This window comes from Oreochromis niloticus, linkage group LG8 (assembly GCF_001858045.2).
Source record: "Oreochromis niloticus isolate F11D_XX linkage group LG8, O_niloticus_UMD_NMBU, whole genome shotgun sequence".
Taxonomy (NCBI): Eukaryota; Metazoa; Chordata; class Actinopteri; order Cichliformes; family Cichlidae; genus Oreochromis; species Oreochromis niloticus.
In genome coordinates this window covers 16986561-17011184 of record NC_031973.2, presented here as the reverse complement: position 1 = coordinate 17011184, position 24624 = coordinate 16986561, and the positions used below count along the sequence as shown (strand labels likewise).

At 37.9% G+C, this 24624-nt stretch overlaps 1 protein-coding gene across 3 annotated transcripts in view; it reads right to left on the bottom strand.

The window, feature by feature from the left end:
- Nucleotides 1-24624, bottom strand: part of LOC102082286 (integrin alpha-M) — a 54664-nt gene that overhangs the window by 17822 nt on the left and 12218 nt on the right. Inside the window, exons 2-25 of one of the 3 annotated variants that reach the window (XM_019362649.2) lie at nt 20210-20312; nt 19839-19930; nt 19368-19438; nt 18421-18535; nt 15993-16120; nt 15724-15866; nt 15239-15389; nt 14813-14963; nt 14499-14566; nt 14212-14332; nt 13908-14047; nt 13665-13811; nt 13360-13572; nt 13119-13252; nt 12013-12161; nt 11757-11908; nt 11510-11635; nt 10522-10595; nt 7979-8120; nt 7792-7890; nt 7601-7680; nt 7430-7516; nt 7253-7322; nt 6904-7153 (exon numbers count right to left, since the gene is read on the bottom strand). In XM_019362649.2, coding sequence (XP_019218194.1) covers nt 7034-7153; nt 7253-7322; nt 7430-7516; nt 7601-7680; nt 7792-7890; nt 7979-8120; nt 10522-10595; nt 11510-11635; nt 11757-11908; nt 12013-12161; nt 13119-13252; nt 13360-13572; nt 13665-13811; nt 13908-14047; nt 14212-14332; nt 14499-14566; nt 14813-14963; nt 15239-15389; nt 15724-15866; nt 15993-16120; nt 18421-18535; nt 19368-19438; nt 19839-19930; nt 20210-20312 — 2876 coding nt within the window. In that variant the 3' untranslated portion in view covers nt 6904-7033. Of the gene's footprint in view, nt 1-6903; nt 7154-7252; nt 7323-7429; nt 7517-7600; nt 7681-7791; nt 7891-7978; nt 8121-10521; nt 10596-11509; nt 11636-11756; nt 11909-12012; nt 12162-13118; nt 13253-13359; nt 13573-13664; nt 13812-13907; nt 14048-14211; nt 14333-14498; nt 14567-14812; nt 14964-15238; nt 15390-15723; nt 15867-15992; nt 16121-18420; nt 18536-19367; nt 19439-19838; nt 19931-20209; nt 20313-24624 lie in introns of those variants that run through there. The other 2 variants (XM_019362646.2, XM_019362647.2) reach the window with 2 other exon arrangements.

Sequence of the window (24624 nt, the reverse complement as noted above, 5' to 3'; positions counted from 1 at the left end):
TGGAGAAGGCATTCGACCGTGTCCCTCGGGGTGTCCTGTGGGAGGTGTTGCGGGAGTATGGGGTGTCTGGCCCATTGCTACGGGCCATTCGATCCCTATACAACCGTTGCAAGAGTTTGGTTCGCATTGCCGGCAACAAGTCGGACTCGTTCCCGGTGGGTGATGGGCTCCGCCAGGGCTGCCCTTTGTCACCGGTTCTGTTCATAATTTTTATGGACAGGATTTCTAGGCGCAGCCAAGTGGCGGAGGGCTTTCACTTCGGTGGCCTCAGAATCTCATCTCTGCTTTTTGCGGATGATGTGGTTCTGTTGGCTTCATCGGGTGAAGGCCTCCAGCTCGCACTGGAATGGTTCGCAGCCGAGTGTGAAGCAGCGGGAATGAGGATCAGCACCTCCAAATCTGAGGCCATGGTTCTCAGCCGGAAAAGGGTGGAGTGCCCACTCCGGGCCGGGGATGAGTTCCTGCCCCAAGTGGAGGAGTTCAAGTATCTCGGGGTCTTGTTCGCGAGTGATGGGAGAAGGGAGCTGGAGATCGACAGACGGATTGGTGCTGCGGCTGCAGTGATGCGGACGCTGCACAGGTCCATCGTGGAGAAGAGGGAGCTGAGTGTAAAAGCGAAGCTCTCAATTTACCGGTCGATCTACGTCCCTACCCTCACCTATGGCCACGAGCTGTGGGTAGTGACCGAAAGAACGAGATCGCGGATACAAGCGGCAGAAATGAGCTTCCTCCGAAGGGTGGCTGGCCTCTCCCTTAGAGATAGGGTGAGAAGTTCGGCCATCCGGGAGGGGCTCAGAGTAGAGCCACTGCTCCTCCACATCGAAAGGAGCCAGTTGAGGTGGTTCGGGCATCTGACAAGGATGCCTCCTGGGCGAGGTGTTCCGGGCATGTCCCACCGGGAGGAGGCCCCGGGGCAGACCCAGGACACGCTGGAGAGATTATATCTCTCGGCTGGCCTGGGAATGCCTTGGTGTTCCCCCGGATAAGCTGGAGGAGGTAGCTGGGGAGAGGGAGGTCTGGGCTTCTCTGCTTAGGCTGCTGCCCCCGCGACCCGGCCTCGGATAAAGCGGATGAAGATGGATGGATGGAAAACCTTTAATTTCTGTTCACAGACTTGAAGCTACATTTTTTGCTGAGACACTGGCTTTACTCAGTTACTGACTTTTGTTTTCAGATGGATCTACTTCAAATTTTAAAAAATGGGGGGTAAAGGTTTAATGAAAATATAGTTTGGGGTTATAATATACACAAGAAAGTGACGATACGAAATATTCAGCTTTTATTTTTCTACTAATTTGATGAGAACTGAATAATTTTTGTTTGATTAACATTTACCACAATATAGCTCGTCCAAGCCTGTTCTCTGAACTGTTTCATACCACGTGACAATGACCAAATTCTGTAAGTGGCAGGCAGTTGGTCAAGCAAGTCTGGATTAAATATCGAGCTACTTCATTTATATGGTTGTTTGTTTCTATGTAATCTTGAAAAAGAAAAAACATTAGATATCTTCTGATATGCACATGTCACAAAAAGTGAACCAATTTTATTTAAACATCTTGCCATTGCTAATTCACGTTATCTTCCAGTTTAAGATCTAAACAAAATCTAAAAATAATTCATTCATGTGCCTTACCTTAGAGTATTTGTTGCTGCATTTAGTTAATTCTAGTTTTATTTGGTAGTCTTTGTCTCTTGTTCATTGGATTTACTTTCACTTCCCTTTGTCTAATTTTGTAGTATTAGTTACAGCTGAGTTCACCAAATGTTTCCTCTTTCATCACTTCTAGTATTTATCTTGGTTTCCCCTTGTCCTTTGACAAGTTCTCCTACATAACTGTGTTTCCTGGTTTCTCTTGTGGTTTCTAGTGCTTCCCGGGGCTTCCTGGATGCCTGTATTCCCTGTGTTTATGTTCTTCACGTCTCATTCACTTGCTTTACTCCTTGTTTTTTTAACTTTGTCTCCATTTGGAGAGACAGCTGGATTTGGACAAACTGAATTGTATTCAGTTCAGTGTGATGAGTCTGTGGACTGCAGTGATACGGCACAGCTAGCTGTTTTCGCACGCATGGTGTTTGATGACTTTTCCACAAAAGAGGAGTTTTTGACGTTACTGCCACTGAAAACCACCACCAAGGGAGTTGACATTTACAGTGAAGTGGTACTCTTTGGGAAAAAAAAGAAAAAAATCCACTTGGGATTTATTCCACATTGCAAAGCGAACCCAGACTTTCCTAAAGTACTGAAACACAAACATTTAAATGCCTCCATTGGTGTGAACCTTCCTGCAAAACATTCCTGCATAAAGCTCTCAGGTTGAATCTATGCAGTGCCACTGACAGAAACTGTGCAACTCATTAGCATTATAAAAAGATGGTGGATTTATGAACTCAGAAATCTGCACTGTTTGTTGTTAATTTGTTTTGACAAATTGTGAATTTACAGAAGTTAAAGTCCTCCAAATATGCTGGATCACATGCTGTTGAAATTTATTTGATTATCTGAGTTTCACACATTTTTTGAAGTGTTGCTCAGGAGTACAGTACGGCATAACTATGCTGTTTATTTTTTGTGCATGTTCTCTACATGTTTATTTTCACCATTTTGACGCACAATAAATACAACAGTCAGATATTTGTGAATGACAGTTTGTATATGTAACAAACGCAGACATTAAAGCAGTTGCGCCAGAATGTCATGCTAAAAAGAAAGATTCTTTAAAATACAAGGGGGAGCAAGCGAGTCAGATACCAGGGGCACAGAGATGAAGCAGGTCTGATCAGAAACAGTTTATTACTAGGCCAGGGAGCACAAATAAAAACACCCTTAAAATGTACGTAATAAAATGTTGTCAATCTACTAAAACTAAATAAAACAATTCTAAAACCTGTAAAACTACCATTTTCTACATTCACTAAAAACCCCCTGCTATAATTATGCCACATGTTCATTATGGGTCCATCAGCAGGCCAGGAATTCCTTCTTTAGAGCAAAGTCCACGCCAGCCTCGTCTTTGGCAGACAAGGAAGAGCCTCCCATCTTCTTGTCCTTCCACTGGCCCATCACATCCCAGCCCAGCTTGCGTTCTGAACCCGAATCCATCATGCGACCACCGCCACAGCTCCCCTTGCGTCGGTGTCCTGTAAAATAACAAATAGGGGCCAGAACAATGGTCCCAGAAGCAGCCCTGGCTCATGGCCATGGCGACCCTCTCCCAACCCAGCTGCACCCAGTACACAACAGTAGAGACCCTACTCACCTCTGCCCTGCTGCCAATCACACACGTTGTCTCCTACTGTTGCCGTTCCATGAGGTCAGGACTGGGTCGCCGTGTCACGCTGGCCAGCTAGCATTAACCTTCCAGTCTGGGGCCTCTCTCCTTCAGTGCTCAGCTAGCCTGCTTTTAAAAGGTCTTTCCACAGCTGATAGGCCACCTCTGGATACACCCATGCCTCAGCAGGTGGTCCCTATCAGCTAATTTTTCCCATGTGTAGCCAGTCCACAGTGGATTAAAAACTATGTCACATAAAACACTAAAAACCATGCAATAGAAACAGAATAAAACCATGCAAATAAAACGACACTCATAAATAAACACTAGAAATCAGAATAAAAACAATATACAAGATAAATGCAAATTTCCACTGTGTGACATATACACAATATGTGCTCTTGTTTAACATGTTTCAGTGTATTATACTGAAAATAAGCATTCACTTGTTTTTAGAAATTGGCTATATAAATAAATTTTGCTAAGGATGAGTAGCTCTCTAATGCTTTTTTGTGTAAAAGTAACTCACAGAACAAAAAAGGTTGGAGACCCCTGCTCTGTCCTATAATTAACAGTATAAATCATTAAATGTTGCGTTGATGGTTCTGAAAGATAAACTTATAATGTTTAGAGTCCTAAGCTTTTAATCACAAAAAGAGAGAGAATATATAACTAGTTATGCATTCAAAAATATGTTGTTTTTTTAATAAAAGAAACTGGATGATTATTTATGTATGAAAAATGAAATGTAATTTTACTCACATACTACATATAATGAATGATAATGATTAAGCAAAAACTTTATCTTTTATAAATATTACACATTTTGCATTTTATTGAACAAACGACATTCACATTGTTATTGGCACTTTGCACATCTGCAGCAGTTAAGTGCTTTTAAGTATATAAAATATATTAAATTTCATTCATTATACAATCCAGGGAGATATCAAAAGTTTTTTACTGTACAATAATGTCTACAAACATACAGTTTTTGCAAATATAAATACAGAGATATTTCATGGTGAACAATTATTATTATTCTCAAAAAAAAATAGTACAGTCACTCTAAAAAATTTCATACCATGATTTTTCACAGGACTGTTTCAGAATCACTCTACATCTACTCAGGTACTTCACTATATCCAACCTCAAATTGTGGCCTCTAAAAACACTGTCTTCAGGTGGTCTTCAGGTGCTTGTGTTAAATGTAAGTAGTCTCTGTGCAGACAGTTTAATTTGAACAATTTTATTTACTTTTTGGGTCCAGAAAAAGAGAATAAACAATTTCAGATTTACTTTTCAGATCTCTTCAGTTCATTTCATGTTCCCATTGCGAGGGTCCCACATAGCAGACAGGTCTGGCCCAGAACTGGTGTCAGCCGGCACTGCTGGCTGACCTCTGGAATGGTAAGTGGTATGTCATCCAGATATGGGCCAGGCCTGGCGTAGATGGCACTGTTTATGTGATGGCATGCCACATCTGGCCAGATTGTGGTTTGGTTTATGTGGCCCAGGCTCATAGAAAACAGGTCTGGCCCATATCCAGCATCAAGCTGGCATTTCTGACTGACTGGTGTCATGCCAGGTCTGGCAATGATGGCACTATTTATTTTCCTATTTTAGTTAGAAGACCCAAATGCCATGTTGCAACACTATACTGCCATGCTAGCCAATGTTTCAAATGCAGGCTTGACAGGTTTGTGAGTGTACACTTTATCCAAAACCTAGTGAGGGTTTACGTTTACTCATGTTTACCACCGGGTGGCTGTAGCTCAGGCGGTAGAGCAGGTCACCTACTGATCGGAAGGTTACTGGTTTGATCCCTGGCACCTCCAGTATGCATGTCAAGAGTTTTAATGTGTATGAATGTAGTTAGGAAGTTTGGAGAAAGTGTGTGATTGGCTGAATGTGGCATGTTGTAGAAAGCACTTTGAGTAATCTCTGATAGTAGAAAAGCATTATCTAAGAATCAGTCCGTTCGCTGTCCGAACAGGGTTTTGTCATGTTACTTTTGCACTATTATGTTCCGGCACATGTTGTTATTACATGGCTTCATTAAGGTACACATTAGGCTGACATCTGGGGCCAGAGCTGAAACTGTTCTGGGCCTTGTGTTGGCCCATGTGTGGGTCACCTCTGGCAAACCAGATCTGGGCCACCAAAGGGCCGTCATTCTTTGCAGTATGTGGGCCATGTTGGCCACATTGTGTGGGCCAGATCCGGGCCATACCAGTTTTGCTATGTGGGGTCCTGCGCACCAGGTAGGAACTTCTATTGTAAGTAAATGGGCGAGCAGGGAAGGGGTTTCAGACCTTCTTTGAAGATTAGATGAAGATCTACAAATATGAACCTTTGTTTTTATCCTGTGGGTGCGTCTCCGCCTGGACCATCTTCCGGTTCTTCAGTATTTACCTTGCTATATTTACTCTTGAAAAATCCAGCCTAGAAGTGCAAGGAAAAACATAAAAATCAAGCAACTGTGCATAAATTATATTAATGAAAAGAAAATTTAATTATTTGTCCACATTCTCTAATAGCTTTTCTTTTGAAAAAATTAATTGAAAAAGTGTGATCATCACCTCACCTTATACAGGACAACTGTGAGTAAGATCAGAAGAAACAACCCTCCCAGACATCCTCCAATGATCTCTTTGATAAAATCTGGCTCAGCATATACTTCTACCTCTGCCTCGATCTGAGAGATAAGGTGACAGAATGTGAATAAAATGTAAACTATTATTATTATTATTATTATTATTATTATTATTATTATTATTATTAACATATATTACATCAAGATAACATTATATACTATATATATTACAAGTGCTCACCTTATGAACAGGAGAATTGTAGTCAGACCCTGTTGAAAAGTAGACGTATTTGCTTTGGTCGTACTCCAGACTGACTTGACTGGTCAAGAGGAATTTAGCAGATCGAAGTCCAATCTAAGAAAAAATCAAGAGGGATGAGCTAAATTGGAAATTGGAAATGAATATATCTAGGAAAATATATATATGAGTTAGTAGTACCAAGTAAGGAAGAGGTGTGAAATAAAAAAAAAACTAATGTAGTACTTAACATAAACGTCTCATCAGTTACCTGCTCTATCCACTGTGAAGTGAGGTTTCCAGAGATTTCATACGTCCTCTTCTCCTGCCTTTCCAGAGATGTCTTGCACTCAAACACTCTACACATGGCCACAGAGCAGTCCTGTGGATCATTTAAAGAAGACTAAATGCAACAAAAGTTGATCCATTGTAATGTTAAATCTACAATGTTTAGACTAATACTTACCACTACTTTATTTTTTTGGATCTGAGGAACAAAGTCTTTGACACGTGGTTCTTCATAACTTCCTCTCTTACAGTCTGTAATCTATAATACATTTGATTTATGGTCCCAACCACATGCATGCATTACACTGCTAAGCATGAGCCATTTTTGTAGTCAATACCTAAAACAACATACAATACTGTGTACAAGCCTTGAGCCACCATCATTTCTCTATGTTTTGCAGGGAAAATGGAAAATAGTTGCAACAATTTACTGAAAAATGCAAACATACATCGATATATAGTAAATAAGACACAGTGTGTAGTCTTTGGCTTGAAAGTCAATATTTGGTATGGCCTCCTTTAAATATTCAACACAGCAAAACCTTTAGAAAGCCTGAAGAACTATTACTCAAGACCTCTTACATATATCTTTGATAGCAAAATATAAAGAAATGAAGGGTGACTTAAGACTTTTGCACACTACAGCATATATATTACCTGTAGATTGTTCGGATGCACCCAAATGTCTTTTCCCCCAAGCTTCACTGGAACCCTGATCCACACAGTGAAATTATGAAGTGCTCTGATATCATTTGTTACCTAAACAAGAAAAGAAAACAAGAGCTAAGCATAATAGTTGGATCTAAATCATAGAATTCCCTTTACAAAATACAGATATATACACATGTCATGTGCTACCGTGATTGATTGCTGGACTGGTTTCTGCAAATTATTCTTCCCAAATGTGAAATTGTTGTAGCTGGAGGAGCTAAACAGACATATTTTAAAGATTGATTAAATACCATGTATTAGAACAGTAGTAACTTTCTTTTTTTTTTTTGTTTCCTTTTCTGTTACAAAGAGAACAACACATACCCTTTAATTGTCATAAAAATGCTGTATTTTACATCAATCAATTTCTTTTTGTAGAGTTCACTTGTAGGTGCATGCTCCTGATTTCCACTGAAAGAGAGAAGTGAACATATTTACACTGTATCTGTGGGTCTACTGCTTAAATGAAAAGTACATGTACCAGAGAAACAGTACCTGGTGGCATTTGCAGTGACAAAGATCTCCCTCTTAAATTGACTATTGGTGTCAATCCCATAGAAGACGATGAAGGAAGCCTTAATGGAATGAGAGAGATGAGTGACTTCTCTTTGTCCTTAAGTTGTGCAAAACTCAGAAAAAACAAATTGATAAAAGATTTTTTGTACAAATAAAATTAAAAAACAAACCTTAGTTTGGCTCTTGAAAATTGGCTTGTCAATAGTGCAGTCTGTCCTTCCTCGTGATAAACCTTCTTCACTGTCCAAGGACTTGCACTCAATTCTTCCCTTTTATTAGGAAAAAAAAGATTCTAGATGCATTGGGAGAGCAGCAGATCAGTGATGAACTGATATAGACTTGATCCTGATGCCTTACCTGCTGACTCATGAACTTCCTGTAGGAGAGTCCAGCTGGATATGTGAGAATAACACGACTGTTGTAGGAGTTTTCTCCTCTGTTCTCCACTGTGACTGTGACATTCAAAAGCTCATCAATGCCCACTTTAACCTCTGAGGATCTGTCAGAGTATGAAGGAGGATGAGAATAAAAGGAGAAGGAAAACAAGACGACAGCTGAACTAAAAGCACAAAATGCTAAATTTAGGGTAGTTTTTAACTGAATGTTAAAATGGTAACAACTTACAGATCCTAAGGGATGTATTATATTTACCAAGTTAACTTATTGCATTAACATGTTAGCATCTACTGATTAGCCATCCACTCACTTTCTACTGCTATCACAGCTAACATTGGGCAAGGGCCAGCAGTATACCCCGGACAGATTGCTAGTCTGACACAGGGTAGGATAATGATTAAAATTCGGCATTAGGAGGCAACATGGTGTTTATCAAACTGTACAATATTTCTGCTTATGAACTAGTAAAATTAGAAATGAAATATATAAAATGGGTTCAAATAGAGAAAAGTTAATTTTTATTTACATTGGGAGGTTTCTTAGCAGATAATCTCAGCCATCATGAGTAATTCTCTGATCAATTATATTTCATTATATTGCAGTACTTTAGATAGCCATGCTTTATTGTGCACCACAACATGATGAAATAGCATAAAAACTCAACCTGACATTTGTACAGTCATTGCACTAACAGGGGAAAGACAGACTGCACTGAGTACCGGTTATTTAAATATCGTAGCAAGCAAAAAAAAAATTTTACACATCGAGTCTCCAGGCAAATAGACATGAAAGAGTATTAGGGCCACATTACAAAAAATATATATTATTCATTATTTAAAAAATTAAGTCTAAATTTCAAGAAACAGTTGAAATACTATTTGGGGGGGGAAAAAAGTTTAAATGTGCAGATAACAGTTGTTGCTACAGATGCTACACTCTCTACGAGATGCCTTGAATAGATGAATTAGTGAACCATCGATATCTTTACATCTGTCCATTACCTGCCATTTTATTTTGTACTAATCCACTCTTCCTCTTGGTTCAAGGACTTTTGGACGTCTTTGTGCCTCTTTGTTTCATCGTTTGTTTTTCTTGTTCTTAGTTTCCTATTCTTTTAGTCTGTTTCCTTTTGTGTTCTGTTTGGCGTAGTGTTGCTTCTGTATGTCCTCCCCAATTAGGTCAGTCATGTCTTCATGTTGTGCATCTGCCGGTTTCTCTAGTGATGTCTATGCATGTCTGTTTGTTTGCTCTCTTGCCCTCTTTCCTCCCTCGCTTTCTCTCTCCTCCCTCTGTTGCTTTGGTTCTGTCATTTTGTGTCCCAGTGTTTGTGTTCCTTGTACTTCCTGTTTTACTTTGATAGTTTTCTGTCTCATGTGCCTGATAATCAGTTTTGCTTAAACCTGTCCCGTCTGTTTGATTGTTGCCAGCCATGTTCCCAAGGTGTTTCCTCTCTGCCCTGATTCCCTCGTGTATTTAATGTCTGCGTCTCCCTCTGTCCGGGGTCGTGTTCTCCCTCATTCCCTGCTTTGCGTTCTGCCTGTTTATTTGGTTTGTATCCCTGGGGTCCTGTATAAGAGCTGCCTTTTGAGTTCAAGTTTTGCCTACGAGTCTGCATTTTGGGTCCCCCAATCCTGCCTGCTTCACACAGTGCATGACATGATTCTGAAGTACAATTTCATTGACTCAGAGGGTACAGTAGCCATGGCAGTTTGTCTTGATACAACAATTGTAATCTCCACATTTCGAATTTTCTCAAAATAATAAGTAACATTTTATTCTTCTGTCTCTCATATGCCATCGTAAACAGATTTATTATTTGTGTTCGTGTTTTTCTTTTCTTTTTATTTTCATTTTTTATTTCTCTTTCCAGCTTTGTTGTGACTTATTAATCATAAAGAAGGGAACTTTTGACAGAGTAGCTATACATTTCATTTAAACGTTTCAGTAGAATAATGTTTTTATACTTTATGTACAAGAAATTAAAAGTAGCACATTTCCAGGCAAACAAGTTGTCATGGTTCTGGGTTTATTGTGAATTTGAGTGTCCTCGTAAATATGTCTGAGTCAGGTTTTCAGCAAACGTTTTAATACATATTTTTTTAAATTTTGGATTATTGTTTTGGTTTTATTTTGGTGTCCAGTCTTGGTTTTATTATTCTTGGAATGCTTTTAAATTTTGTGACATAATTGTCTTTTTGGTTTTGTCTCTAGTTTATTCTCATTCTTGCCTCTCCAGTGTTTCCCTGAGTGTGATTTTTTCTTCTTTCTGTATTTCGTTGCACTCTGTTGTTATTTCCTCAAAGAGATTTTTCCATTCCCTTGTGTTTTGGGATTTGGTCTTTTCTTAGGAATGTGTTATCATTTTTAACTTAGCTATTAGCAATAAATTAGGCTTTTTGTTGATCATGTCTGCTTCCTACATGTCGGGTCCTTTCAAATCCATGAGCCACACGGTCGCCTGACTGTGACACAAGTAAAGCTTAACTTTAGTAACTGGGCCTCACCTGGTGAAGTTGAAATCCACCTTCAGGTTATCATTGCAATTCTTGTCAGTGCCACAGTTCATCTCAAACTTTAACTGTGGAAGAGAGCATGGGGGGGATATTTACATTATACATTTCACTCATTATAATTTCATTTTATTTTAAAACTAGAAAGAAACTATTTTATTCTACTTAAAGACTCCACCAATTTCTGTCATTTAGCAATGCTGCCATTCTCGTGGTCTTAAGATATAGCAGCGGTCTCTATGCTCCCTGCTAGCAGTGACAGTGGCATTGGCAGAACTTAATACTTTACACACAGTTTCTGTCAGAGATGCCTTATACAGATGGAGGTAACAGCACAACAAGGGTCCCAGCTATGAAGTTTTACATTTGCATTTGAGTCAATGGTTTTGTAATTATACCTCTGTACACCACTAAAGTCAGTGTTAAATCAAACAATGTGTGACTGAAGTGCAGATATTTAGCTTTAATTCAAAGGGTTGAACAAATGTTTGCATTAATGGTTTAGAAATGACAGATCATTTTTGTACAGTTTCAGAGGCTGAAGAGTAAATGTAATACCTATTGACCTTACTATGTATTACTATGTATTCCACAGCAACAATGAATGTATTCTCTTTTATAAGTTAGGTGAGTAGTGTTAGCTGGTTATGTCACCAAGCTAAGCAGCTGCATGCTTATTACTGTGAAATGGACTAACATTAACCAAAACTTTCTGTACTGAAGATAAAATTCTTTCTAACGATATTATTGATCCACTTCTAAAAAGGATCTTGGTCCTCTGTAGATGCAAGGACTCTACTTAGACCAGTGCTGCACTCTGCATTGGGCAAAGGCTTAAATAATTTGAATTCAGTGTTTTTAGTTAGAGTTTGTCACCACTCTTTGAAGACCTGACAAATGCACAGGTTCTTCTCAATGCCAGAGTTACATAAAAAGTAAAGGTAAAAGTGTTAACTGTACACTTATAGCGCATGTTGCTTACAGGATAATTGGTTGCTGTTGGAGCCTGCGGGGAAAGACTTGGTGTGAGATTGTTGTCGGAAGGCAAACCACAAAAACTGAATTTAATCTCATTGGAAAGAGGACTGAGAGCATCTTCTGGACAGGCCTGCAAGAAGAGAGCAATGTCAGTGTTGCAGGACTATAAGACTAAAATTAAAATATTTTGTTTACTGACTTGAACATCTGTTGCTTCATTTGATAATTGTGATATTATTAATAGAATTTACCTCAATAAAAAATGTTACAGTTAAACACTGTTTCCCCAAGGTGACAGTAATTGATCCAGACTGTTCTTGTTCTTTCTCATTGAAGTAAGCTCGTTTTTTTGAAGGTTTGCGAGTGGTATCCAGTATTAACGTATAATCAATCCTTGCTTGAGCTGGAATAGATCAGAGTTTGACTTAAATGTTACAAATGCACATGCATACATAAAGTAAACTGATGAATGGTTTAGTGATTTAGAAACAAATAAGAATAACAAACCTGTGTGTAGCTCTACTGTAGACAAGCTGCTCATGGTAAAGCAGACTGTTACTGTGTTCTCCAATGGTTTTGAGCAGTCTACATTCTGAGTAGAGATTTGGTCTGGGCTGAACGATACCTCAGACTTTACCTCTACAATGGGTCTTGATCTGGAAATGGACATAATAGGGAAAGGAGATGATGAACTAGACATGTGAATGACTATTACCTTTGTAATTAATACCAAGCTGACAGCAAATCTTCATTGTAGATGTTCTGATCAAGACTTCACAACTGTGTACACTTTTCTTTGATTTACTCGCATTGCACATTTTATAAACCACTATGTCTACTTATTTCTATCAATATCTCTGCTACTAAAAGTTTGGGGTCAGTGAGAGATGTTAATTTTTCGAAGTAAAGAACATTTTCTCTTATTATATGGCATTGACCAGATATGTTTTTAAACAAAATTTAATGATTTAAGGAAGCATTCATTATAAATCTTTAATGCTTTCTAAAGAAGTATCTACAATCACCACCAAGTTTGTTACTGACACCTTGGTAGTACTGGGATGGATCCTCTTTTGCTTTAAACAGAATGGCCTTAATTCTTAGTCGCATAAATTCAATAAGGTGTTGTAGTCCTGTTCAACCACATCCCAAAGGTGCTATTGGACTGAGATCTGCTGACTATGGATACCATTGTTCTTAGACACCAGACTCATCGGAGGAGGCAGTGTTTTTCCAATCTGCTATTGTCCATTTTTGGTGAGTCCTATGCCCTTCTGCATACCCTGGGCCTAACAAGTGGTTATGTGAGCTACTGCTGATTTTCTGTCTGTTCAGTTTAGCTTGTCCAATCTCTATGTGTAGCTGCATGTGTGCATCACCCTTTTTTCTTTGCAAAAAAAACCCCAACCTTTTTTCCTGTATTTTCCTGTACATTTTGAAGTAAACTGTGTTCTGCAAACGTAATTTCTAATCACATTAATGTGCCTTTTTTATAATTAGAAAATTTTACATTTACACTAAGTTTTGAGCAATATTGTATTCATTACAGTTGCACCTTCACAAAAAAGTACCAGTGACAACAATAACACATGGCTGGACTATCTTTGACTTACCTCAGCAAGACAACTCTACCCTTTGAACCCACTGCTAAGTCGGGCAGTCCATCACCACTCTGGTCAAAAGCCGACTGACTGATTGACAGGCCAAAGAACTTCAGTCCTGACTGGACCTCAGAGCCAGTAATTCTCTGTGTGAATGAACATATTTTAATCAATAAAGATGCAGGTTGTATAGATACACTTTTACATCACAGATAAATTTAATAATCATTGTGAGTACTTTGATGTCGTGTACCTGTGAGTAAGTAGGAATGATTCTTTCTCCTCCTTCACTGTGGAATATGTAGATGCTGCCTTCACCATTATTCTCCAAAGGTGCTCCAACTGCCAAATTCCTGAATCCATCTGAGTTTAGATCAGGCAGAACAGCAAGAGAAGAGCCGAACCTTCCTTTGACAGCTGCATGTCCTCTTAGTACTAACGGATCATTAAAATTACACTCCACAAACTGAAAGCATGAGAGTGAATATTTTTATGATCTTTAAGGAAGTTGACAAATAAACTGGTTAATTTAACTACAGCAGTTAAAATGCAATTTACCAAACCAGTTAGTCTGCAAACATAAACTCTTCCCTCTCTATCAGGCTCCATGTACATTGGGGCTGATATGAAGATTAGATCAGTGATGGCATCATTATTTATGTCCATGGTGCACACCTCTGCCCCGAAATATTCACCAGTCTGATACTGTGTAAGCAAAAAAAAATATACATTTTTATTTGAAAAAATAATTTATATATAATTTACAAGGTCATTCAGATCTGTCTTGCTTCAAATTCATACCTGTGATGAAAAGGGCTCAATCGTTTGGTTTTCAAAGTTTTCTCTGTTAACAGCGACCACAACTCCTCTGTGTTTATATCTTGGAGCACCAAGAACTGTCAGAGAACCACTTTGGGTTCTAGCAATTGCCATGGAGTAACCTAGAATTTGGTAATCAAAAAAGGAAAGACTCCTTATTTCTCCTTTTAAATTTTGTTCATGTGCAAACTGATTCACTTGTTTGTGTAAAAGAATTACAGCAGAGCTGTGTATGTACATGAAGTCATGTGTATGAGTTAGATTGTTAAAGCTGTAATATTCTTACCAAGATAACTGTCAGGCTCCAAAGACACACCCTCATATGTTTTCAGCTTCTGGCCTCCTGCTGTGTATTGCACGTAGCCTCCCCTCCACTGGTTTGCACCAACAATAGACATCTGAATTCCCTACAGTGCAGACAGGAAATACATTTAATATACAATAATTTTTTTCTTTAAAATCTGGACTGTGTTTAATTATCTGGTTGCCTTCAAGCTACAAAAGGTGGCACATGTGAATCTCTCTTTCTCATCAGACTAGACTGTCTGATGAGTTTCAGGTAGTTTTAATTACCTCAGGTGCATAAACTGTACTAAATCCCTCTTGAGACATTTCCATTTTCAGTGACTCTCCACTGCTTTCTTGTGACAGAAAAAGAAACAAGACAAAATTTTCATTATCCTTAAAGTAATGAATTCAAATGACTTTTTGTTGCTTATTATAAATGTGCTGAGTATTTATTGCTCTTTTCATAAAGCAACAAGCTGTTTAACTTAAAATGAGACAAAATTTGTAACATGCATTAAAAAGAATACAATGTAATTATTCTAATTTTCTACGTTTACAGGAATTTTGACAAAGCTTTAACATTAAATTTATATTTGTACCTTCAATGGGAAAAATTTTGTCTTGTAGATTCTGTCTTATTTCTTCAAGTGCGTCAAAGTTCTGCACTTCAAACACATGTTTTTCTGAGGGAGATGATGCAATGGTGTGTAGTTCTTGTTTTGCTTCAGGTTTATCAAATGCATCCCCGACCTAGAGATTTGAAAAACTATGATTAAGTTTTCATACTATTCAAGATCATTTGCTGACTTTGGTAAAATACAGTCTTTAAACTTCACCTGATTTAAAATGAAATTTACACACAGATATTATACTCTTTAACACCGAAAAGAACCCAAATCAATGATAACAGTTATTTGTTGTTGACTGAATGACTGAATTAATTCACAGCATGTCTGACAAGTGACACCATCATCAATCAATGTGAAACTCAATATTCTACAAGTTTAAATAACTGAAGTGCTTACCCCAATAACAAATCGAGCAATCGTTTTATTTTCTGCTTGCTGGACTGCATCTTCCAGGTTCTCACGGTCAGTAGATGCTCCATCAGTAATTACAATCAAGACCTTCTTCACATTTGGTCTGGAGCCTTTCTGTGGGCTGAAAACTTTTTCCCTGTCAAATAAAAAAATAATAAAATGTAATTTCAACACAAAGTATTTTTAAAAGTGCACCTTGTGGTCATCAGGTAAATTACACAATTGATACATATTTTAGTGTCATTAATTTTTTTCATAATTTTTCCAAAATACAGATATATTTGTTCTTTGAACAGCCAGCATTAGATCTGCAAGTATTTCAAGTTGGCCTTGGTTTGTGCCATCTTGTCCACTTTGTAGAACATAATACTGAACATGCACAGTATTACTGTGGTCAGATTCACTGAAAAAAAATCTGGACAGGAAGTCTTGATAATGCAGTGTTTCAGTAATATCATTGCATCACTTACACAACTTCTTTGATGGCCTTAGCAGTGAAAGTAGGTCCTGTGTGTTGCTTAATTCTATTGATTTTATCCTCCATTTCAGGTAAGTTAAATTTTTGAAGGTTAAAATGAATCTGTGGGGAACTGGAGAACTGGGAAACAGAAAACTGAAAGAAAAAAAAATATGTGAAACATGTTTTAGATAATATTTTAAGGTTTTAAATGCAAATAAAGATGTAAACTATGTCATGATTTGCTGTGATTTAAGTGACAGAGGGACAACAGTGTCTCACCTGTGTGTCACTTGAGAGAAATGATACAATTAGATCTCTCACAAACTTCTTCATTGTTCGAAAATCAGGACCAGATACGCTGCCTGAACCATCCAACAGAAAGGCAAGGTCGACTTGTGTTTCACACTCTGTCAAAGAAATGGATTCAAAATGAGATCTAGTTTTATGGGGGGATTTTTATATTTTTTCACACTCATATAAAAAGCAAAGCAAAAGAATTTTGCACCTTGGTAAAGGAATTATGAATAACACAAAGACAATCTATGTTGTATGGATTTACTAGTTAATCACTAAATGTACGTATGTTTGTCTATTTAGTGGCATGGCTCAGTCGCTGTTGTCTATGTTTGTTTAACAAGAGAGACAAGAAGATTAAGGGATTAAATGAGTTTGGTCCAAAAATGCTTATCAGGGTTTTACCAAAGTTAATGTATAAGATCTACAACCACAATTATTCTTATTCTACATTTACTTTTTATTTCTTTAAGAAAATACAGAAAAGATTAAATTATTTGTCTTGATTCATAGTCAATCATTCAGGGAATGAAATCCCAGAAGGTTGATTGTGCTCATGTGGATGTTTACAGTGGGTTTCATCACTCATCCAAGTGTCTTCCTCAGTCTCAGGTGACTACAGGATTCTCCAACCTTATAAACATCCAGATGAACAGAATCGACTTTCAAAGTCGTCAATGATTTATGAAACAGCTCATAACCTCTGTCACTTAGAAGGAAGCCAAAACTTTTCAGTCTTACACAAAAGTCTTGTGAGTTAAAAATATTTGTATAACATGCAAAAACAATTAGAGATGTGCTGCAAGACTGCATTGAGGACCCTGAATAAAAAGCAATCAGACTTACTTTAATTACTGTGATGAATTACACACTAAAGTTTGTTTGAGTGAAGAAATACACTTTTTAACATGGTTATAAGAGACAAAGAACTTTCTACTTAATAAATTAAGTGTTGATGAATAAAGGGCAAATCACTCCAGAAAAGCTGTAATTCCACTAAATAGTCATTAAACAGATTATCTAAAAGAAGACTTTAAAATCATTAATACGCCTTATTTTTGATGTGGAAATCATTTCTAAGTAGTTTTGTATTACTTAGAAATAATGACTTGTAATTTAGTTTGACCTCGTCCACCAAACTATTTAGGCCACCAAATCAACCTTAATTTCATTTACTCTACTACTCCACCAATCAGATCTATACAATATACACTACTGCAATAAAGTATTTGGCACCTTCCTGATGTATTTTTCATCATTTTTTTCATAGTCATCACACTTAGATCTTTCAGATCATCAAACAGATTTTAATATTAGACAAAGATAACACAAGTAAATATAAAATACAGCATTTAAATGACTATTTCATTTATTCAGGACAAACAGCTATTCAAACCCACCTGGACCTTTGTGAAACAGTAAGTTGGGTATTTTTTAGTTTCAGTTAAGACTACCAGACCTGTTCAGTTAACAAATAACTTAAGTAGAACCTGTATGACAAACTGAAGCATTGTAAAGATCTCAAAAAGCAACGCATCATGCCACGATCTAAAGAAACTCAAGAAGAGATATGAAATATATCTTTGACATCTGTAAGTCATTTCTAAGGTTTCTGGACTCAAGCAAACCATGATGAGAGCCATTATCCACAAATGGAAAAACTAAGAACAACTAAGAACAGGTGAACCTTCTCAGGAGTGGCCAGCCTACCAAAATTACTCCAAGTGCACATCGACGAATCATCAAGAAGGTCACAACCAAACCCACATCAGCATCTAAAGAAGCCTCACTTGTCTCAGTTAAGGTCAGAGTTCATGATTCAACAATAGAAAAGAGACTGGGTAAAAATGACATAAAAATAGAGATTTCAAGGAGAAAACCACCAAAAAAGCACAAAGACTCGTCTCACTATTCACCAAAAAATATCTTTTGGGAAAATATTCTGTAGGCTGAAACAAAACCTGAACTTTTTGGATGGTTTGAGTCCCGTTAGATCTGGAGTAAAACCAACACAGTGTTTCAAAAAAAAAAAAAAGCATCATACTAACAATCGAACATGGTGATTGCAGTGTGATGGTCTAGGGCTGATTTTGTTGCTTCCTGATGACTTGGTGTAATTGATGGAACTATGAATTCTGCTCTGTACCAGAAAATCCAAAATGATAAGGTCAAAGTTTCTCCACAGCCATGTGACACACTCATTGACAAATACCTGATTGCAGTTCTTGCTGCCCAAGAGGACACAACCAGTTATGACATTTAGATGGCAATTACTTTTTCACAAAGGGCCAGGTGGGTTTGGAAAGCTTTTTTCCTTAATAAATGAAATCATCATTTAAAATCTGAATTTTTTTTTTTAACTTGAATACATTATTCGTTATAGGTACATTTCACAAACTCTGTTTACTATTACCTTCAAGAGAAGATGGTATCGGTGGTCCAAATCTATTAGAACTGTCTATCTGAAAGCACACACCATTGTACATGGTGACACTTTTGCAGTGCTTTGGGATGGATGGACAACACACCTAAAAGCAGACAAAGACAAGTTCTGATTAGGCTGATTATTTCCTGTCCCTCAAGCAATGGTTTATTCCATATGAGATCAATCAGATCTGAAAAAATAAATTCCCACATGAATCTTCAATATCAGCTGATTTTTTTTTATTTTTTTTTAAGAATTTCTGATTCTGCTCTCTTTCAGGAACATGTGTGTGAATATGTGACAGGTTACTACACCTGTGGGGACTCTGTAGGTGTGGTATTCAATCCAGGCTGTGGAGCTCACTCAAAATACAAACAAAATACAGACTTCCATTCCTTTGTCATCTTTCTACATTCATAGAGACTTGCTTTTCTTCTCTATATACACCATACTGAACATCCGCTGTAACAGTAAGTGGTAAATGGTCTGGGTCTTATGTAGCACTTTTCTACTCTGAGCACTCAAAGTGCTTTTATACAACCTGCCTCATTCACCCATTCACACCCACTCAAACAAGCCCTTTTTTTATGTGATCTTCCTATGTAAGTTCTTTCTATTGAACATTCACACACATTCATACTCTGATGGATGCATCGGAGTGGAGCTTAGCATTGGTATCTTGCCAAAGGATATGTGGCATGCATTCTGGTGCAGATGGGGCCACAGTCGTCCCAGTAACATCAGGCTAATATGTGAATTGTGTTTTGTTTTGTTTTTTAAATTAGCTGATTCTGTGATAAACCAGTGGGAGGTACAGTGATTTTTCACAAAGCAATTTCTAACACAAGACATTTTACATACACAAGACAGTGGGGTTTTTATCATCAGTGATTTCAAAAAGTACTTAATATAAGCTCTGGAGCTTAGCAACTCACCACAGTGTTTTCTGCAGTAGGATCACTTTTCATTGTCAAACCAAGGGCCACATTAACTGTCAAATCTGGGGCTGTATTGAAAGAATTCAATATTTGTTAAAACACAGAAGCACTCCTTGTGAATGGAAGAAACAGTGAAGCTGAAGACTACAAAGCACCTCTATTAATGCACTTCCTGTTTGACATGATCAATTTACACAGCACATTTACAACAGAAAGGAATGCAACACAGAATTAAATTTCACTATAACTTCATTTCATAGCTGTAAAAATTAAAGGTAAGTTGATCTCAGTTTTGAAGGCTCAATGTTAAATACTAAGATATCTGCTTTAAAAATCTACTATAACTATGATTTGATTTAACCAAGTTTCTGTACCAGAATCTGAGGAGGATTTTTGTGATGGCAAAATAGTTACTGTGAAAGTTTTAAGATATTGCGTCAAGACATTTATAAATTAATGGTTACCTACCTTCTAGTTTTATATCTTGACATTTTGGAGGAGAAGTGGTGCAGCTATATATTCCCCCATTCCCCTGTTCAAGCGGGGCACTGACGAGCAAACTATGGAAATAGATCAAGACAACGATGTAAGTCTAGAGAGCAAACTGCGGTTAAATACACTACATATGTTTTCTGTTAGGAAATATTGAATGCTTGTTAACTTATTACAACAAGGGATGTACATAACAGATGTTTGTTAGAAGAAAATTAGTAACAAATAGCAATATTTTTTAAAAGACATTATAGTCTAATTGCAAGCCTACATTTAACAAACATGTATGTTTGGTACGTGTGACACACTAACATACACACAATCATTTAATGCATGTTGAGACTTACTCTGATTGTCTTTGAACCACCTGGTAGCCAAAACCGGCAGCAGAGCTACTCAGGGTCTTCCAAGCCACAGGATCGATATTGAAAGAAAGTGCAGCATTTAACACTGAGAATTAGAGAAGAAAAAAAATCATTATTATTACGACAACTGTATATAGTAATATTCAATTCAATTCAATTCAATTTTATTTATATAGCGCCAAATCACAACAAAAGTCGCCTCAAGGCGCTTTATATTGTACAATAATAGAGGTGCTATAATGTCATTATAGTACCTCTTGTTAAGATCACGCACAGAAAATTATATAGAGTTAACAGGCGGCCTTTTATTCTTCAAGCTGGGTCCTCTACCAGAGGCCTGGGAGTTTGAGGGTCCTGCACAGTATCTCTGCTGTTCCTAGGACTGCGCTCTTCTGGACAGAGATCGTAGATGTTGTTCCTGGGATCTGCTGGAGCCACTCGCCTAGCTTGGGCGTCACTGCACCTAGTGCTCTGATTACCACTGGGACCACTTTTACCTTCACTCTCCACAACTTATCGAGCTCTTCTCTGAGCCAGTTTTGAGATCCTTTCCCAGGCGCCTTAACGCCCACTCACATCCTGGGCCTTTTCATCTCAGGAAATCACATGATAGGGTGGGGCTAGGTTTCACAGCAGGTTGACCCGAAACCTTGGCTGATTATGACCCACACCCAATGTCAAGAGAATATTGTATAATATGATCAGCTATATGAAATGTATCTTTTTATATTATTATTAAGGACATGTCTAAGTGACTTTTCACCTAGTAACTTGTGTGCAGCTACTAACCGCTTCCTGTCTTCAGAGAACAGAGAAGTGAAACCTCAGCTCTTTTAGAAGAACATGCAAATGTAGTGAAGGGGAAAAACCCGCTGCTCTAAATGACGTTGTTACCTTTGTACACATTCACACACACACACACACACACACACACAAAACATCTTGTATAAATAAAGGACGCGGACAGTCGTGGGGTGCAGTTCGTGCGTTCCATGACTGCCCCTCGCGAGTGAAAAACTTCTGCAGTGTTGTGTTTTCTGACTCAGCCGTCTCAGCTGAAGAACGGCAGGGTGATTTACAGAAATCCCCTGTCATTTAAATTGGTCCTTCGAGCCGGATGATGGAAACAGCAGACTCGTTTCTGTGACTCCAATAAGGTCTGACTTCTGCATCCTGACGCCGTGGGTAAACCAGCACCGAAGTCTGTCGACAGCCCTCTCCAGGTAGAGGTGAAAGACCTGGGACGTAAGACAAATTCGGGTCCAGGCCGGTGTAATAGTACTGGTCCACGACGTTGGGATCCAGCCAGATGACCTGACAACCAGCAAAGGACAGCTGAGGGTGAGAAAACACTTTTTGGTTTTAAACCGCCGGAAGGGTTTAAAAGAGAAGCGCATAGGTCTTATCCGCCGCAAGGATTAATAGCGCATTAGGCTGACCCACTGCACGGGTGCACAAAAGAGAAGCGCATAGGTCTAACCCGCCGCAAGGGTTTGAAGAAAGAAGCACGTGAAATAGGTTGAGTTCGCCGGAAGGAACTAAGTTTAGATTGGTTCTAGAGGTAGCCGTCAAATACCTCGTGACAAATAAGGTTTAAGTTCGCCACAAGGAACTGTGTTTAGACAGGTTTCAGAAGTAGCCGGAATTACTTCGTGACAAATTAGCGCGCAAATGTCTATCTGTGTGTATGTATATGTGTTTTGTGTATGTGTTTTGGAAGTAAGTTGATTTTACAGCACAATACGCTGCTGAACTACTTCCATTGTTTGTTTTTATTGTTTTCTTTGTGTATCCCGCAAAAGCTCAAGTACTGGTGATAAAGGGGAAAGGTAGAAGGGCGTGTCAGCAACCACCCCCGAGTTTAGTACCAGAGAAAGCTTTGCAGTTCTGTGATAATGGGGAATCAGCCCACAAAACTCACTGCTGACGAGCAGTGGCTAGAAAGAAATGTCCAGGCGCCGGACAAATCAGTGCTTGTAGATGAAGAATTCCTAAGATAACAAAATGTCCCACTATACATTCACCCATATCAGGAGGAACATAATAATCCTTTATCAAGTGTAAAATTAGAGATCAAAGTAGAAGTTTAAAAAGAGTTGGATACAGACCCAACTGAATATATATATAAATACTCTTAGGAATAAAGTGGAATAAAGAAAAGGTTAAATCAAATTAGAGCTTATCTCTACTATATTCAAACTAATAATAGGAAGCATAGCAACCTGTAAATTGGTATTAACAATGAAACAAAATTGGGAAGACAACCAAGCTGAATGAATAGAATGCGTGAAACCAGATAATTCACACGAAAATATATCAAATAAAAAAGAGAGATGCATAAGGTATATTAAGGCTGTGTCATTGGTCAGCCAAGGAAAAGCAAATGTCTCCAGCTTGGGAAGGTGTGAAGCTGCAGATTCACACAGACCCGTGATGGATACATAATAAGATATAAACTAATATACTATTGTATATTAGTAGTAAAGTAGTAAAGTAGTGTATTGTAATATACTATTGCTGTTATAATAAAGGAAAAACAATACAATGATAACATTAATAATGACATAATATTAATAATAAGAGGCACCTCAGTCAGTTATGATGTGAGGTGGATAATTGTTAAAAGTAGTCTGATTCAAGCTTAAGGTTTGCTCAAACTCAGTACAATGATATATGAGATGAAAAAATAAGGAAAATACCTAAACTAATCAAGTGCATAGAGACACTTGACCTGTTTGTAAACCTGTTATCCTAGATGAGACTCTCTTGAGATGAAGAGCAAACCTATACTAACAACTAATAAGTCAAGCCCTGAATACAACAGCTAAAGCTACAGGTTTGAGACAACACAACAGTGCACTGGCTGCTGATTCTATTTTTAGACGGTGTGTGTGTGAGAATGCAAATGAGGAGCGGTGACGCGCATGCAGAGTGTTGCTTTCGGCGTAGAGTCTTATTGAGCTTTATAACTATTGTTTGCAAATATTGCTAAATGCCTGTGACTGAGATGCTGGTTTTGCTCACTACAATAGTATAAATAGAGTGTGAATTCATTACTGTGGATGTATAGTAATTGACTGAATTTTGATAGATGTATATATCTTGAGCCATAAATGCTGGTGTGTTTTATTTTTTCAGTTATGTGTGTGTGGTGAGAAGCTGTGAGAATGATGAGAGGTTTCAGTTTCTTTTTCTTCTGACTTGCTCTTTCTGATTATGGAAGGCATGTCCAAAATACGCATAGGAAAGTGTATTTTGAGTGATTTTAACTGTGTGAATGCTGTCAGTATTTGATTTGAGTGACTCTGCGTGATTTGTCTGAGTGAGAGAAAAGGCAGGGTGTGTGAGACGATTCATGGCGTCTGAAAGAGGTTAGAACATTTAAAAAGTGTGTATGAAATAAAGGAGTGTGAAATATATTTCTTTTGTGATGTAAAATAGGATGTTTAAAGTTTGAAAGTGCTTTTAATTCAAGAAATCCATGAGTGATGTTATGAGAGGTTGAGTTTATTTTTCTGATTGAAAACACATAAGTGTATACGCTACAAACTGACCTAAAGAATGGAGATGTGTGGGAAGAAGTGTTAGTTGTCCTGATGTGTGAAAGAGCTCTATTCAAAAGTCCGTGAGTGAAATGAAGGTGTATTGTTTTTAAATCAAGATTTAGGAGAATTACTGATTGTTTGTAGACTGTGAAAATTAAGGGGAGATAGAGTCTGCCTGTTGCCTGCAGAGTCTGCACAAACTCAGTGATAAGATGCATGAATTAAACCTTATTGAAACAAACACTTGCAATGAAGAAAGCAGCTTACACTCAATTAATATGAACGCAAAGCCTTGGTGCCATAGGCAATTTGTTTTTGTTTTTGTTTGTTTGTTTTGTAAGTTTGGAAAACAAATTTGTGATCATACTTGTGGATCACAGTGACATATAATGATTAGGCACATGATTTAACAATGACGAGTTTTAGAGCTGTGAGCTATGAGCTGTAAGCAATGCAAAGTTTTTCCTTAATTTAAAAGTTTGAAATATGTAAGATGTATGAATTCTTTGAGAAATAGGAATTGCCTAAAATGCCCTAAGTCAAAATGTAGTGTTGCATCTACAAAGAAGAAAGCAGAAGAAGCATTCAGTAATTTGAAACTGGCATTACAGACAAATACAGTTTTGGCTTTGCCTGATTATGATAAGCCTTTCTACTTACACGTAGATGGACGTGCAGGCCTGTGCAGCCGCAGCAGAAGCAGTAAGAAAGTCAACTGACATTGCTTTAGGGCACAATTTAATCATCAGAATACCCAAAATAATATGATTTGATGACTTGTGAAGGTAAACCGATACTCCCCAAGTCCCTGTGCAGAACAGCAGCATTAGTGACACATGGGGTGACCCATGT